Source organism: Penaeus vannamei, chromosome 22 (assembly GCF_042767895.1).
Source record: "Penaeus vannamei isolate JL-2024 chromosome 22, ASM4276789v1, whole genome shotgun sequence".
NCBI lineage: Eukaryota > Metazoa > Arthropoda > Malacostraca > Decapoda > Penaeidae > Penaeus > Penaeus vannamei.
Window position 1 is genome coordinate 2,918,322 of NC_091570.1, and position 17,500 is coordinate 2,935,821.

General features: G+C 47.4%; 1 protein-coding gene across 1 annotated transcript in view; it reads right to left on the reverse strand.

Moving 5' to 3' along the window:
- Nucleotides 1-17,500, reverse strand: part of LOC113829420 (uncharacterized) — a 355,286-nt gene that overhangs the window by 91,533 nt on the left and 246,253 nt on the right. The window contains exon 4 of the mRNA XM_070136409.1: nucleotides 5,698-6,424. Within this exon, the coding sequence (XP_069992510.1) occupies nucleotides 5,698-6,424 (727 nt within the window). The remainder of the gene's footprint in view (nucleotides 1-5,697; nucleotides 6,425-17,500) is intronic.

Consider the following 17,500-nt stretch of genomic DNA (forward strand, 5'->3'; position numbering starts at 1 on the left):
TCTCTCTATCTCTCTCTCTATCTCTCTCTCTCTCTCTCATTCCCTTCTCTGCCCCTCCCTTCCTCTTCTCTCTCTGTCTCTCTCTCATTACCTCTTCTATCTATCTCTCTCTCATTCCTCCTCTCTATATCTCTTCTCATTCCTCTATCTCTCTCTCCTATTCTCATTCTCTCTCTATATTCCCCTATCTTCTCTCTATTTCTGTGATCTGGTCTATCTCTATCTTCATCTATCTTCTCATTCCCCCTCTATCTTCTTCTCTATCTCTATCTTCTCTTCCATTTTTGATTTTCTCTGATTTTCCTATTTTCAGCTTTTTTTCAATATCTTCTTCTCATCTCTATCTTCTTCTCTCTTCATTCCTCTTATCTTCTGCTATCTCTATTTTTTCACTCTGTGTTTCCTTTTCTATCACTATCTTTTTCATCAGATATACTTTCTATTTTTCATATCACTGATTCTTCTACCTCCTCTATCTATCTCTCTCTCTCTATCTCTCTCCTATCTCTCTCTCTCTCTCTCATTCCCTCTATCTATTCTTCTCTCATTCCCTCTATCTCTCTCTCTCATTCTCTTATCTCTCTCTCTCTCTCATCTCTCTTATCTATCTATCTTCTCATTCCCCATTCATTCTCTTCTCGTCTCCTCATTCTCTCTCTCTCTCATTCCCTCATCTCTCTCTCTCCCATTCCCCATCTCTCTCTCTCTCCCATTCCCTCTATCTCTCTCTCTCTCATTCCTTCTATCTCTCTCTCATTCCCCTTTCTTTATTTTTCACTCTCTTTTCCTTTCTTTCTCTTCTCTCATTCCCTCTCATATCTCTCTCTCTCTCATTCCCTCTATCTCTCTCTCTCTCATTCCTCATCTCTCTCTCTCTCTTATCTCCCTTCTATCTCTTCCTCTTCTCATTCTCTCTATCTCTCTTCTCTCCTCATTCTCTATCTCTCTCTCTCTCTCTCATTCCCTCTATTCATCTCTCTCTCATTCCCTCTATTCATCTCTCCTCATTCCCTCTATCTCTCTCTCTCTCTCTCATCATTCTTATCTATTCTTCTTCTCATTCCCTCTATCTATCTCTCTTATCTTTATTTCTATCTCTCATTCCCTCTCTCTCTCTCTCTATATTCTCTCTCTCTCTCTCATTCTCTCTCTCTCTCCTCTCTCTCTCTCTTCTCTCTCATTCCCTATTTCTATCTCTCATTCCTCTCTCTCTCTCTTCTTCTCTCTCTCATTCCCTCTCTCTCTCTCTCTCATTCCTCCTCTCATTCTGTTTCTATCTCTCATTCCCTCTCTCTCTCTCATTCCCCCTCTCTCTCTCTCATTCTCTCTCTCTCTCATTCCCTCTCTCTCTCTCATCTCTCTCTCTCTCTCTCTCTCATTCTCCTTTCTCTCTCATTCCCCCGCTTCTCTCTCTCTCATTCCCTATTTCTCTCTATCTATTCCTCTCTCTCTCATTCCCCTCTATTTCTCTCTCTCTCTACCATTCCCTCTATCTCTCTCTCTCTCTCATTCCCTCTCTCTCTCCATCTCTCTCTCTCATTCCACATCTATCTCTCTCTCATTCTCTCTGCTTCCCTCTATCTGTCTCAGTCTATCTCTATCTATCTCCTCTATCAATCTGTCTGTCTATCAATCTGTCTGTCTATCAATCTGTCTGTCTATCATAATGATCCTGTTCCTTCATTATCAATCTGTCTGTCTATCAATCCCCTCTCTGTCTCTCTCTGTCATTATCATCAATCTGTCTGTCTCCCATTCTGTCTGTCATCTAAATCTGTCTGTCATTCCCTCTATCAATCTGTCTCTCTCATTCCCTCTGTGTCTGTCTATCAATCTCATTCGTCTATCTCTCTGTCTGTCTATCAATCCTGTCTGTCTAACCCTCTATCTATCTCTCTCTCATTTTCCCTCTCTCTCCTCTCCTCTCATTCTCCTCTATCTATCTCTCTCTCTCATTCTTCCTCTATCTATCTCTCCCTCTCTCATTCCCTCTATCTCTCTCTCTCTCATTCCCTCTATCTATCTCTCTCTCTCATTCCCTCTATCTCTCTCTCTCTCTCATTCCCTCTATCTCTCTCTCTCTCTCATTCCCTCTATCTATCTATCTCTCTCATTCCCTCTATCTATCTCTCTCTCTCATTCCCTCTATCTCTCTCTCTCTCTCATTCCCTCTATCTCTCTCATTCCCTCTATCTCTCTCATTCCCTCTATCTCTCTCATTCCCTCTATCTCTCTCATTCCCTCTATCTCTCTCTCTCTCTCATTCCCTCTATCTCTCTCTCTCTCTCATTCCCTCTATCTCTCTCTCTCTCTCATTCCCTCTATCTCTCTCTCTCTCATTCCCTCTCTCTCTCTCTCTCTAATTTTCCTCTCTCTCTCTCTCTCTCATTCCCTCTATCTATCTCTCTCTCTCATTCCCTCTATCTATCTCTCTCTCTCATTCCCTCTATCTCTCTCTCTCTCTCATTCCCTCTATCTATCTCTCTCTCTCATTCCCTCTATCTATCTCTCTCTCTCATTCCCGTCGCTATCTATCTGTCTGTCTCACTTTCAATCTGTCTGTCTCTCTATTTCTCATTGTAATCCTCTATCTATCTCTCTCTCTCATTCCCCCTCTCTCTCTCTCTTTCCCTCTCTCATTCCCTATTTCTATCTCTCATTCCCTCTCTCTCTCTCTCATTCCCTCTCTCTCTCTCTCATTCCCTCTCTCTCTCTCTCTCTCTCATTCCCTATTTCTATCTCTCATTCCCTCTCTCTCTCTCTCATTCCCTCTCTCTCTCTCTCATTCCCTCTCTCTCTCTCTCTCTCATTCCCTATTCCTCTCTCTCATTCCCTATTTCTATCTCTCATTTCCATCAATCGTCTGTTCGTCTATCAATTCCTCTCGTTTGTTCGTCTCATTTCCACTGTCTGTCTGTCGTCTTTCATTCAATTCGTCTCTCTCTCTCATTCCCCTCTCTCGGTCTCTCTCTCATTCTGTCTGTCTGTCTATCAATCATTCGTCCTATTTCTGTCTATCAACTTCTTCCTAGCTGTCTCTCATTCCCTCTCTCTCTCATTCCCTATTTCTCTCTCTCATTCCCTTTCTCTCTCTCTCTCTCTCTCTCTCATTCCATATTTCTCTCTCTCATTCCACATTTCTCTCTTTCTCTCTAATTCCCCCTCTCTCTCTGTCTCAGTCTATCTTTCTATCTATCTATCTATCAAACTGTCTGTCTATCAATCTGTCTGTCTGTCTATCGATCTGTCTGTCTGTCTATCAATCTGTCTGTCTATCAATCTGTCTGTCTGTCTGTCTATCAATCTGTCTGTCTGTCTGTCTATCAATCTGTCTGTCTGTCTATCAATCTGTCTGTCTGTCTGTCTATCAATCTGTCTGTCTGTCTGTCTATCAATCTGTCTGTCTGTCTGTCTATCAATCTGTCTGTCTGTCTGTCTATCAATCTGTCTGTCTGTCTGTCTATCAATCTGTCTGTCTGTCTATCAATCTGTTTGTCTGTCTATCAATCTGTCTGTCTGTCTGTCTATCAATCTGTCTGTCTGTCTATCAATCTGTCTGTCTATCAATCTGTCTGTCTATCAATCTGTCTGTCTATCAATCTGTCTGTCTATCAATCTGTCTGTCTATCAATCTGTCTGTCTATCAATCTGTCTGTCTATCAATCTGTCTGTCTATCAATCTGTCTGTCTATCAATCTGTCTGTCTATCAATCTGTCTAATCTACCTATCTGTCTGTTCGTCCTATCTGACAATCTGTCTGTCTGTCGAATAATCTACCATTCTGTCCACTGTCTATCAATCTGTCTGTCTATCAATCTCTGTCTGTCTAACTCAATCTGTCTGTCTGCCATCAATCTGTCTATCAATCTGTCTGTCTGTCTATCCAATTTTCTTTCTGTCTGTCTATCAATTCATCTGTCTATCAATCTACCCATCTGTCTGTCTATCAATCTCACTCACTCACTCACTCTCTCTCTCTCTCTCTCTCTCTCTCTCTCTCTCTCTCTAACTCTCTCTCTCTCTCTCTCTCCCCCCTCTCTCTCTCTCTCTCTCTCTCTCTCTCTCTCTCTCTCTCCCTCTCTCTCTCTCCCCTCTCTCTCTCTCTCTCTCTCATCCCCCCCCTCTCTCTCTCCCTCTAACTCTCTCTCTCTCTCTCCTTCCTTTCTCTCTCTCTCTCTCTCTCTTTCTCTCTCTCTCTCTCTCTCTCTCTCTCTCCACATCGAATCCAGAAACAATACCGCAAAGAGAACCCGATTAGGAGTCCAGATTCGACATTCTCGGACCGGAACTCGGCCACATATTAGCCGGAAGCGTTTTGGAAGTAGAGAAGGAGAGACAAGGAAGAGGAAAAGGGCGAAGAGAGGGAAAGGGAGGGAGAAAGGGAGGAGTAATGGGAGGAGGGGGAAGGAGACGAGTTGAGGGAGAAGGAGGAGGGGGAAGGGGCGAAGGAGAAGGGAGGGAGAAGGAGGAGAAGGAGAGAAAAGGGCGAGAAGGAGAAGGGAGGAGAGGAGAGAGGGCGAAGAAGGAAGGAGGAGGAGGAGGAGGAAGAAGAGTTGAAGGGGCGAAGAAGGAGAAGGGAGGAGAAGGGAGGAGGGGGAAGGAGAGAAAGGGGGCGAAGAAGAAGAAGGAGGAAGGGGAAGGGGGAAGGAGAGGAAAAGGGAGCGAAGAAGGAGGAGGGAGGAGAGGGAAGGAGAGAAAAGGGGCAGAACATGGAGGAGAGAAAAGGAGCGAAGAAAAGGAGAGAGGGAGAGGAGGGAAGGAGAGAAAAGGGGTGAAGAAGGAAGGGAGCTGAGAGGGAAGGAGAGGGAAGGAGAGAAAAGGAGCGAAGAAGGAGAAAGGAGGAGAGGGAGGGAGAGAAAAAGGGGCGAAGAAGGAGAAGGGAGGAGAGGGAAGGAGAGAAAAGGGGGCGTAGAAGGAGAGGGGAGGAGGAGGAGGGGGAAGAAGAGATAAAGGGGCGAAGAAGGAGAACGGAGGAGGAAGGAGAGGAGGCGAGGACGGAGAAGGGAGGAGGGAAGGAGAGAAAAGGGGCGAAAGGGACGGGAGAAAGGAGGAGAGGAAGAGAGAGAAGAAGGAGAAAAGAAAGGGGCGAAGAAGAAGGAGACAGGGAGGAGAGGGAAAGGAAGAGAAAGAAGGGGGGCGAAGAAGGAGAAGGGAGGGAGAAGGAAGAAAGAGAAAAGGGGAGAAGAAGGAGAAGGGAGGAGAGTGAAGAAGAGTTAAAGGGGATGGAGAATGGGAGAAGGGAGTAAAGGAGGATGAAGGAAGGAGAAGGGAAGAGAAGAGTTGAAGGGGAGTAAAGTGGATGGAAAAGGGGTGAAGGAAGGGGAAGGATAAAGGGGGTGGAAAGCAAATGAAAGGAAGGAGACTGAGGGAGAGCGAAGAGGAAGGGATGGAGAAAGAAGAGGCAGAAACGAGAGTGGTAGGGAGCGAAGTAAAGCAGAAGAGGGACAAAGGGAAGCGAAGGAGAGTGGAGGAATTAGGAGAAAAGGGGAAGAAAACGGAGAAAGACTGAAGGAATGCAGGAGAAGGCGGGGGAGAGGGGAGGGGGGGGGAGCTACGGAGAGCAAATGAAGAGGGAGGAAGAGGGACGGAGAGCAAGAGAGAGAACGGAGAGAGAACGAAGGAAGAGCGAAGGAGGAGCGAGAGCGCGAAGAGAGCGCGAAGAGCGCCAGGAGCGGCCGGGAGGGCGGGCGACTTACCTCCCACAGGTTGACCATGCAGAAGTCGTCGGGGATGTCCCTCTCCCTGACGGGCGCGCCCACCACGGGGCCCAGCTGCGTGTAGCGCGTGATGGGCGCCCTCGCCACCACCACCTCCACCTGGCGCCCGGGCACCTGCGTCACGCCCACCACGCCCACGTCGCTGTCGCTGTCGACGGAGCTGTCCTGCGGCGGCGGGAGCACGCGGCGCTCGAGCGCCAGGCCGGGCGGCAGCGAGGCGCGGGCGTAGCATCCCGGCGAGCCCGGCCGCTGCGGGTCGCGCCAGGTCTCCTCCTCGCGCTCCTCCTCGCGCCCCGCGCCCGCGCCGCCCCCGCCGCCCGCGGCTCCCCCCGACAGGTTGACCGGCGCCTCGCGGTGCGGCGGCGCCACGATCACGCCGTTCTGCTGCGGCTGCACCTCGAGGCCGCCGGAGTGCAGGTGGGCGTGCGCGGGCGGCGGGCACGTGTCGGGCAGGACGTGGGTGGGGCGCGAGAACGGGCAGGTGCCGGCGACGTGGCGGGCGCCGCACTCGCCGCACAGCTTGATGCGGATGGCCACGCGCCGCTCGTCCTCCTCGCGCACGCCCGCGCCGCCCATGCTGTCCACCATGCCGGCGGCGGCGGCGGCGTCACCCCCGCGCTCGCCCACCTTGACTGCGGGCGCGAGCACGTCCATGGGCGGCGCCCGCACCTCGAGGGCGGCCACCTCGCGGGACTCGTAGAGGCGCCTGCAAGAGAAGGAAGACTCGTTAGAGCGGCGTCTCTCGGGGAGCGACGGGCGGACCCGGGAGATGATGGGCGGACCCGGGAGATGATGGGCGGCCCGAGGAGATGATGGGCGGCCCGGGGAGATGGAGATGAAGGGCGGCCCGGGGAGATGATGGGCGGCCCGGGGAGATGATGGGCGGCCCGGGGAGATGATGGGCGGCCCGGGGAGATGATGGGCGGCCCGGGGAGATGATGGGCGGACCCGGGAGATGATGGGCGGCCCGGGGAGATGATGGGCGGCCCGGGGAGATGATGGGCGGCCCGGGGAGATGATGGGCGGCCCGGGGAGATGGAGATGGGCGCCGAAACGACATTCACGGAATTGAAATCAAGGAGAGGAAAACAGATGAAAGGATTCTGAACAAAACTAGACCTTGACAAGTATTGATCATGCTGCAACCCGGGGGCAGTCAGCAAGCATTGATCAGGTGAACCGCTCTAGACAGGTGAGCAGCAGCGCCACCTGTTGAGAACCCCTACTCCTGCCTGCTCCTGCTCCTCCCTCCTCCTCTTCCTCCTCTTCCATCCTCCTCCCTCCTCCTCCTCCTCTTCCATCCTCCTCCTCCTCCCTCCCTCCTCTTCCCCCTCCCTCCTCCTCCTCTTCCATCCTCCTTCCTTCCTCCTCCCTCCTCCTCCTACTCTTTCTCCTTGTTCTTGATCATAGTCCTCCTCCTTTTCCCTTATTCTCCTCCTCCCTCTCCTCCCCCCTATTTCTCCTCGTTCTCTAACCTCCCCCTTTACCTTTTCTTCTTTCTCCTCCTCTTCCCCCCTTCTCTCCTCCTCCTCCCTCCGATCCACCCTTTCCCCATTCTCCCTATTCCTTCCCTCTCACTTTCCTTCCGACGTCTTCCTTTATCCACCTCTTCTTCTCCTGCCTTCATCAGGATCTCCTTGTAAATAGCCATAGTCTCCCTCCCCAGTTATTCCTCCTCCTCCTGTTCCTCCTACTTCTCCTCTCTTCCTCCTTCTCCTTCTTCTGTTTCTCCTACTTCTCTTCCTCTTCCTTCTCTATATCCTCTTGTTCCTCCTCCTCCTCCTCCTCTCTTCCTCCTTCTCCATCTCCTGCTCCTGTTCCTCATACTTCTCTTGTTCTCCATCTCCTCCTCCTGTTCCTCCTCCTTCTCTTGTTCTCCATCTCCTCCTCCTGTTCCTCCTACTTCTCTTGTTTTCCATCTCCTCCTCCTGTTCCTCCTACTTCTCTTGTTTTCCATCTCCTCCTCCTGTTCCTCCTACTTCTCTTGTTCTCCATCTCCTCCTCCTGTTCCTCCTACTTCTCTTGTTCTCCATCTCCTCCTCCTCCTTCTCTCCCTCCTCCTCTCACTCCCCCTCCTCCTCCCTCCTCCTCCTCCCCACACTCTCCCTCACGCATACAACTCGAACTCTTCTCATCTTTCTGTTCCCCCTCCCCCCCTCCCCCCCTCCCCCTCCCCGCCCCCACTCCCGCGGGAGAGGGGGCGGGAGAGGGGAGAGAGAGGAGGAAACTTTTACCAAATCAATATCAAGTTTCTAAGCAAATCTAACAGCAGGGGTGCGAGAGGCAAAGGGAAGGGGGAAAGGAGAGGGAGGGAGGGAGAGGGAAGGAGGGAGGAGGGGAGGAAAGGAGGGGGGGAGAAAAAAGGGGAAAAGGGGGAGGGGAGGGGGAAAGGGGAGAGGGAAGGGAGGAGGGAAGGGGAATGGGGAAAGAAAGGGATAGGGGGAGGGAAAAGGGAAGGGGAGGTGAAAGGGAAGGAAGGGGGAAGGAAGGGAGAGGGGGAAGGGGAGGGGAAGGGGAGGGGAGGGAGAGGAGGGAGGGGAAAGGGAGGGAGGGGGAGGGAGGGAGGGAAGGGAGGAGGGAGAAAGCAAGGGAGTGAGGGGGAGGCTGGAGGGAGGTGAGGGGAGGGGGAAAGGGGGGAGAGGAGGAAGGGAGAGGGAAGAGGGGAAGGAGAGGAGGGAAGGGTGAGTGAGGGGGACGGAGGAGAGGGGAGGGAAAAAGGGAAGGGGAGGCGTGAAGGCAGGGTGAGGGGGAGGGAGAGGGGAGGGGAGGGAGAGGGGAGGAAAAGGGAAGGGGAGGGAGGCGGAAAGGGGGGGAGAGACAGGGGAGGTGGAAGGGATGCAAGGGAGGGGGAGAGGAAAGGGAAAGGGGGTGGGGAGAGGAGGGAGAGGGACAGGAAGTAATTGAGAGAGGAAGGGGAGGAAAGGAGTGGTGAGAAGGATGAAGGGAGTGGAGAATGAGAAGAGGATAAAAGGAAGGGGAAGGGAGAGTGGAAATACAAAGGAAGGAGAGAAAGAGAATAGAAGAGAAGAAGGGAGATGGAGAGGATAAGGGAAAGAAGAAAGGGTGAGTGGAACTAAATAAGAACGGGGGAAAAGAGAATAGAAAGAAGAAAGGGGGAGAAGAAAGGAAAGAAAGAAGGGGTGAAAAAGGGGAACAGAAATAAAGAAGGGGGTTAGAGAGAGGGAATGAAAATAGAAACTGGATAGAGAGAAAGAGTGAGGGAAAAACAAATAGAAGGGAGGGGAAAATAACGAAAAAAGGAGGGGAAATGGGAAAAGAGGGAAGGAAAAATGAAGAGGAATTAAGGAAGTGGGAAAATGATAAAAGGAGTGGGAAGAAAATGAGGAAAATAGTAAGGGAAAGAAAATAAGAAAAGGAAAATAAGGGAAGGGGGAAAGGGGCGAGGAAAAGGAAGGAGAAAGGAGAAAAGGAAGGAGAAAAAGGAAAATATGCGAAAGGAGAGAAAGGAAAATATCCGAAAGCAGAGAAAGGAAAATATCCGAAAGGAGAGAAAGGAAAATATCCGAAAGGAGAGAAAGGAAAATATGCGAAATGAGAAAAAGGAAAATATGCGAAATGAGGAGAAAGGAAAATAGACGAAATGAGGAGAAAGGAAAATAGGCGAAATGAGGAGAGAAACGAAAATAGGCGAAATGAGAGAAAGGAAAATAGGCGAAAGGAGAGAAAGGAAAATAGACGAAAGGAAAGAAAGTAAAATAGCCGAAATGAGGAGAAAGGAAAATAGGCGAGAGGAAGGAAAGGAAGGGAGGGGGAAATGGGGGAAATGGGGGAAATGGGTGTGTGTGTGTGTAACGTCCCTACCCATACTGACAGCAAGTCAATACGTATTCTCTCTCTTTTCCTATCAAACTCTCACCCACAGATGTCATGGGCCATCACTCGGCGAAAGTAATCGAGTTGGTGCCATCCTCGTGATTGTCTTTGTCACTGTCATTTTTTTTTTCCTTTTTTTTTGGAGTTGTATCATGTGTGTTTTGTTGTGGCTTGCGTTTGAGAAAGTGCTGATGTCATTTGAGTGTTGAAACGTTTATTTTTGTTATATATATATATATATATATATATATATATATATATATATATATATATATATATATATATATATATATATATATATATATATATATATATTATATATATATATAAATAGACTTAAACCATACACCCTTCCCTCCCCTTATCAAACCCTTGCCTTTGCCCCTCCCCCTGTGGCCGTCTCTCCTCCCCCTTCACCCTCTCCTGTTGCACGATCTCTTTCTCCTTCTTTCCCTCCCTTTGCCCCTTCTCCTTCCTCTTCTCTCTCCCTTTTGCCGCTCTCTCCTTCCCTCTCCCCTCCTCCTTTGCCCTCCCCCTGTTTGCCCTCTCTTCTTCTCCTTCCCCTTCTCCTTCCCTCCCTTTTGCACTCTCTCCTTCCCTCTCTCCTTCCCTTTCCCTCCCCTTCGCCCTCTCTCCTTCCCTTCCCCTCCCCCTTCCCCTTTCCCCTCTCCTCCCTTCTCCCCCTTTCCATAAATCCAGAAAAAAAAATCATGCGAGTAAACCGTCTGTCTTAGTCGAGGATTTATTGAAAAACAAAAAGCAAGAAAGCAAGAAAGCAAGAAAGCAAGAAAGCAAGAAAGCAAGAAAGCAAGAAAGCAAGAAAGCAAGAAAGCAAGAAAGCAAGAAAGCAAGAAAGCAAGAAAGCAAGAAAGCAAGAAAGCAAGAAAGAGACGAAAGCAAGAAAGCAAGAAAGCAAGAAAGCAAGAAAGCAAGAAAGCAAGAAAGCAAGAAAGCAAGAAAGCAAGAAAGCAAGAAAGCAAGAAAGCAAGAAAGCAAGAAAGCAAGAAAGCAAGAAAGCAAGAAAGCAAGAAAGCAAGAAAGCAAGAAAGCAAGAAAGCAAGAAAGCAAGAAAGAAAGAAAGAAAGAACAGAAAGAGAGAACGAAAGAACAGAAAGAACAGAAAGAACGAAAGAAGAAAAAGAAAAAGAACGAAAGAAAGAAACTGAAAGAAAGAAAGAAAGAAAGCAAGAAAGAAGAAAGGCAAGAAAGAAAGAAAGCAAAGAAGAAAGCAAGAAAGCAAAGAAAGAAAGAAAGAAAAGAAAAGAAAGAAAGAAAGAAAGAACGAAAGAAAGAAAGAACAGAAAGAACGAAAGAAAGAAAGAACAGAAGAAAGAAAGAAAGAAAGAAAGAAAGAACGAAAGAACGAAAGAACGAAAAAACGAAGAACGAAGAACGAAAGAACGAAAGAACAGAAAGAGACGAAAGAACGAAAAGAAAGAAAGAACGAAAGAAAGACAAGAAAAGACAAGAAAAGAAAGATAGAAAGAAAGAAAGGAAAGAAAAAGAAAGAAACGAAAGAAAGAAAGAAAAAAGGACAGAAAGAAAGAACGAAAGAAAGAACGAAAGAAAGAACAGAAAGAAAGAACGAAGAAAGAACGAAAGAAAGAACGAAAGAAAGAAAGAAAGAAAGAAAGAAAGAAAGAAAGAAAGAAAGAAAGAAAGAAAGAAAGAAAGAAAGAACGAAAGAACGAAAGAACGAAAGAACGAAAGAACGAAAGAACGAAAGAACGAAAGAACGAAAGAAAGAAAGAAAGAAAGAAAGAAAGAAAGAAAGAAAGAAAGAAAGAAAGAAAGAAAGAAAGAAAGAAAGAAAGAAAGAAAGAAAGAAAGAAAGAAAGAAAGAAAGAAAGAAAGAAAGAAAATACTTCGATGTTCGTGCATATCTGTCAAAGAAAAGAAATTCGTTTCTGCGCCCATGTGGAAACGTTAAATAAAAGAGAGAGAGAGAAGAAAAAGGAGAGTAAAAGAGAGAGAGAAGAAAGAGGAAGAGTAAGAGAGAGAGAGAAGAAAGAGGAAGAGTAAGAGAGGTTTGTACTTTTTTTTATTGTTATTCTTTTTTGTCTGTCATTGTGTCTGTGGGAGAATCTGTCGATTTTTTTTTTTTATTTGTTTAAATATGTTGGTTTGTTTATCTTTTTGTTTGGGTGTTTTATAGTTTGTCTATTCATAAACACTCTTACAACCATGCCTGTACACATGCGCGCGCACGCGTGCACACACACACACACACATGCACCTACAACCATCCATCTGTACACGTACCCCCCCCCCCCCTTCCCAACATACACATAACCACACCACCACACACCCACGGGAAACCCCCCTGACTCCCCATTCACAACCAGCCACTAACTGCACAGCCATGAACCTCACAGCCTCCCCTTTTCCCCATCAACCCGAACCCCTCCCTCCACTCCCACTCTCTTCTCCCCATCGCCCCTCCCCCCACCCAGCACCGTCGGACACACTTGAACTGCCCACACCACCTTTCTGCTGTCCCCCCATTCTGCTGTCTCCCACTTTCCCGCACACCTACCCCCTTTTCCTGCCCCAACTATCATACTAACCCTTCCCCCACCCTCACTCCCCTTTCCCCTTCCTCCTCTATCGCCCTCCTCTCCCTCCCCAAGCACCTGAAAGCAAATCACCTTGAGTCTCTCCTCTCCTGCTGTTTCTCCCCCTCTCTTTCTCCCCTTCCCTACCCCCTCCCCCCCCCCCCAACAAGCCCCTGCACCCCTCCCTCAACAAGCTCCCTGGTACAAAATCACCTTCTCCTTGATGTCCTCTCCCACCCCTCTTACCTGCTCTTCCCCCTACCCTCCTCCCTCTCTCCCCCTTCCCCTTCCACCCTCCATATTCCCCCTTCCTACCTCCCTTCCCTCCTCACTCTTCTCCCTTCCCTTCTCCCCACCCTTCCCCCTCCTTACTCCTCCCTACTTCCCTTCCCTCACCTCACCCTTCTCCCACCCTCTACCCTCACCCCCTCCCCCTTCCCCCACTCCCTCCCCTTCTTCCCACCCTCTGCCCCCATCACCCCATCACCACTGTCCTATCTACCCCTTCCCCCACCCCCACCCCTCCCTTCCCTCCCCCCCCCCCCCATCACCCTCCTCTCCTCCCCCCACCCATCACCCCCCGAACAAGCACCTGCAAGTAAATCGCCTCGGAGTCTCTCCTCCGAGACGCCGAACCGGGTCTCGGAGTCCCAAGTTCAGGACGTTTCTGCTCGCTCGCTTGTTGCTGTTTTAAAGAGGAAGCGCGGAGGAGGCCCTTTTGTTTTTGTCTGTCTGTCTCGTCTCTTTCTCTTTCTCTCTGTCTGTTTGTCTCTCTGTTTGTCTGTCTCTTTCTCTCTCTCTCTGTTTGTCTTTTTCTTTCTCTGTCTGTCTGTTTGTCGCTTTCTCTGTCTGTCTGTTTGTCGCTTTCTCTCTCTGTCTGTCTGTTTGCTTGTCTATTTTCTGTGTCTGTTTGTCTCTTTCTCTGTCTGTCTTTCTGTTTCTTTCTTACTGTCTGTGTTTGTTTGTCTCTTTCTCTCTGTCTGTCTGTTTGTTTCTTTCTCTCTGCCTGTTTGTCGCTTTCTCTCTGCCTGTTTGTCGCTTTCTCTGTCTGTCTGTCTGTTTGTCGCTTTCTCTGTCTGTCTGTCTGTTTGTTTCTATTTTCTCTGTCTGTTTGTCTCTTTCTCTCACTGTCTGTCTCGCTCTTTCTCTCTGTCTCTGTCTGTGTGTCGCTTTCTCTCTCTGTCTGTCTGTTTTTTATTTTCTATTTGTCTGTCTGTCTCGCTCTTTCTCTTTAACTGTCTGTTTGTCTCTTTCTCTCTCTGTCTGTCTGTTTGTCTCTATTTTCTCTTTGTCTGCCTGTCTCTTTCTCTCTGTTTGTCTCTTTCTCTCTCTGTCTGTCTAGTTGCCTGTCTGCTTGTCTCTACTTTCTCTATTTTCTCTTTGTCTGTCTGTCTCTTTCTCTCTGTCTGTCTAGGTGTCTGTCTTTGTCTCTATTTTCTCTCTGTCTGCTTACATGTCTTTCTTTCTATCTTTTTCTGTCTGTGTCTCCTTCTCTCTCTATCTGTCTGTCACTCCATCTCCATCTTTTTTGTCTCCCTACATGTCTGCATGTCTGTCTATCTGTCTGCCTCTTTCTCCTATCCATCTCCCTCTCCTTCTCTCTTGTCTATTCATCTCTGCGTGTCTCTCCCATCCTTTCCCCTTCCCCTTATCCAATCTGTTTCCCTTCTCTCCCTCTCCCCTTCTCTCCCTCTCCCTTTCTCCCCCTCCCCTTATCCAATCCGTTTCCCTTCTCTCCTTCTCCCTTTCTCCCCTTCCCCTTATTCAATCTGTTTCCTTTCTCTCCTTCTCCCTTTCTCCCCTTCCCCTTATCCAATCTATTTCCCTTCTCTCCCTCTCCCTCTCTCCCCTTCCCAACCCAACACAGAGCGTCGCTGAAATGGGGCGCAGTTCCCCCGTAGAGTTTTCACCGAGATTCACTAATGCGGCCTCTCTCCTTCCTCTCTCTCTCCTCTCCCCCTGTTCCCCTTTCCCCTCTTCCTCTTTTGGACAATCGCTCTCTCTAAATCTTCCTTCGCCTCCTAAGTCTCTCTCGCACTTCTCTCTCTCGAGTCTCTTTCTCGAGTTTGTGTGTCTCTTTAAGTCTCTCTCGCACATCTCTCTCTCGTGTCTCTCTCGAGTCTCTCTCTCGAGTCTCTCTTCTAAGTCTTTTTAAGTCTCTCTATCGCTCTCTCTCTCTCGAGTTTCTCTCTTTCAAGCCTCTCTCTCTCTCTTGTCTCTCTTTCTCTTTCTCTTCCCCAACTCAACACAAGCCGTCGCTGAAATGGGGCGTGGTTATCCCGTAGACTTTTCCCCAAGATTCACTAATGCTGCCTCTCCCCCTTCCTCTATCCCCTACTCCCCCTCCTCCTCCCCCTCTTCCTCCTTCGGACAATCGCTCTTCTTAAATCCTCCTTCGTTACCCTCACGTCCTTTCAGGTCCTTTCGAGTTACTTAGGGACTTTTGGGGACTTTTTTCAGTATCTTTTAAGTTTTTTGTCCAAGTTTTTTTTCCTTGAATATCGCTCAATTTTTTGGTCAACTATAATGCTATGATGAACTATGCGGAGTTATGCTAATTGTGAAAGAATATGAATATATGCTTTTAAAAGATATATATGTATATATTCAAAAATCTGAGCAACCTATGTATATTGATAATCAAACCAAATAACTAAAGCACACAAAAGAAGAAAGAAGAAAAAAGAAAGAAGAAAGAAGAAAGAAGAAGAAAGAAGAAAGAAGAAGAAAGAAGAAAGAAGAAGAAAGAACAAGAAAGAAGAAAGAACAAGAATGAAAGAAAAAAAAGAAAGAAGAAAGAAGAAAGAAGAAAGAAGAAGAGAGAGAAAAAATAACTTCATGAAATAGATAAGTTTACCCTTATTGATACACCGCCGCGTAGAAAACGGGCAGAACCTCGAATATTAGGATACATGCACAAGGAGAGTCTGAGATTTGCATGGACATTGCCGGCGGAATCTGATCCATGATTTCAAAGAGAAACCTATCACAGAATCGGTGTAATGGAAACCGACGGTCTCTCTCTTGGTCTATCTTTCTCTCTTGGTCTTCGGTCGGTCTCTCTCTCTCTCTTGGTCTCTCTTTCTCGGTCGGTCTCTCTCTCTCTCTTGGTCTCTCTTTCTCGGTCGGTCGGTCTCTCTCTCTCTCTCTCTCTTGGTCTCTCTCTCTCTCTTTCCTTCTCTTTCCCTCTCTCTCTCTCTCTCTCTCTCTTTCTCTCTCTCTCTCGTGTCGATGTGTATGCAAATAGCTGTCTGCACATGTGGACGTGTGTACGCGTGGGTGTGTGAACCTGCAGCTACATACATACACGTGGGTGTGTGTGCGTGTGACTGCGTAGTTCACATTCACTCCACCGTTGATCCACCAATCGGCCTTGCCTCCTCAGCCCCAATCAATCCTCAATTCCATTTCCCATCCACTCATCCGTCCAGCCAATCTTCTATCCACCCAATCCACACAATTCGCCTCGGAACCCTTCTCACTCCAGTCTCTCCAATCCCCAGTCTTGTGGATTCATCTGTCTATCGAATTATACGCTCGATCTATCTGTCTTTCTGTGAAATTGTATGATCAGTTTCTATTTGTCTGTCTGGCTGTGTCTTGTTCTCTCTCTCTCTTTCATTTTTCTTTTCTCTCTCTATCTCTCTATATGTATCTATCAATTTCTGTCTCTTTCTGTGTATGTTCCTTTTTATAACTCGCAAAGTCTCTCCCTGTCTCTATCTGTAGTTCTCTTTCTGTTGATCTGTCTGTCTGTCTGTCTGTCTCTCTCTCTCTCTCTATATATAATCAATTTCTGTCTCTTTCTCTTTATATCCCCCTTTCTTTCTCTCGCAATCTCTCTCCCTGTATATATCTGTAGTTTGGTTTCCGTTGGTTTATCTGTCTGTCAGTGCCTGTCAGGTATGTCTGCCTGTCTGTCTGCCTGTCTATCTGTCTGCCTATCTATCTGCCTGTCTGTCTGCCTGTCTATCTGCCTGTCTGTTTCTATCTGCCTGTCTGTCTGCCTGACTGTTTGCCTGTTTATCTAGATATCTGTCCCTGTCTATTGCACTGTCTATCTGCCTGTCTATTGCACTGTCTATCTGCCTGTCTATCTGTCTGCCTGTCTGTCTATCTGTCTGTCTATCTAGATGTCTGTCTGCTTGCCTCCTCCTCTCCACCTCTTCAATACTTATCTCCGTTTTGACTTCACTTTCCTCTCCTCTCCTCTCTTCTCCTCTCCTCTCCGCATATGTTTTTCATATTCCAGAATGTCCTTTGAAGTTGATTTAGACTTTGAATGGCTTATGGAAGAGCTCATCTGCATACTCTTGATTTTTTTTTGTTTTCATTTTTCAAAATTATCTTTGATGTTCTTGTCTTGGTTTATTTCTCTCTCTCTCTCTTTCTCTTTCGCACTTTTCTCTTCTCTTTCATTCTCTCTCTTTAGTTCAAGTAGCGTCTTTAAGGACACGGTTGAGTTTTTTAAAAATAAAATTGGTTGCTATTCAAATCCTTTTAGATGGAAACGTAATTTTGTTTATCCTTTATTTCCTTTTCTTCCAAAATTTGAAACCTATTTTTTTTTTCCTTGACCGCCTGTTGTAAAAGTTCATATATATATATATATATATATATATATATATATATATATATATATATATATATATATATATATATATATATATATATATATATATATATATTTTCTCGTTTCCTCGCAAAGTTTATATATATATTTTTTTCGTTTCCTCGCCCCTCCGTCTTGACTACACGAGCACCATCTGTCGGCAGCATCGGGAACTACAGCGAAACCTCTCGTTCGTTAGTACTTCCGGAAGCTAATGACCACCGTAAATAATATTAAGGCATTCCGATCTACGAAGTTCCATCGAGATTCCGAACTTCCCGACTTGGGCCGAGAAGTTACGAAGTCAGTGGCCTTTGAATACGGCACAGCGGCGGCGGGAGTGTGAGGGGGAGGGAGAGCGAGGGGGGCGAGGGGGGTCTGCCGCGAGCCCTTAAGACGTCCCGACGCGGCCTGTCATCGTTTCTCTCTTCTCTTTCTCTCTCTCTTCTCTCTTCGTTCTCTTTTTCGTTTCTCTCTCTCTCTCTCTCTCTTCGTTCTCTTTTTCGTTTCTCTCTCTCTCTCTTCGTTCTCTTTTTCGGTTCTCTTTCTGTCATCGTTTCTCTTCTCTCTCTCTCTTCATTCTCTTTCTGTCATCCTTTCTCTTCTCTTTCTCTCTCTCTCTTCATTCTCTTTTTCGGTTCTCTTTCTGTCATCTTTCTCGTCTCTTTCTCTCTCTCTTCATTCTCTTTTTCGGTTCTTTTTCTGTTATCGTTTCTTTTCTCTTTCTCTCTCTCTCTCTTCATTCTCTTTTTCGGTTCTCTTCCTCCTTCCCACCGAGGCG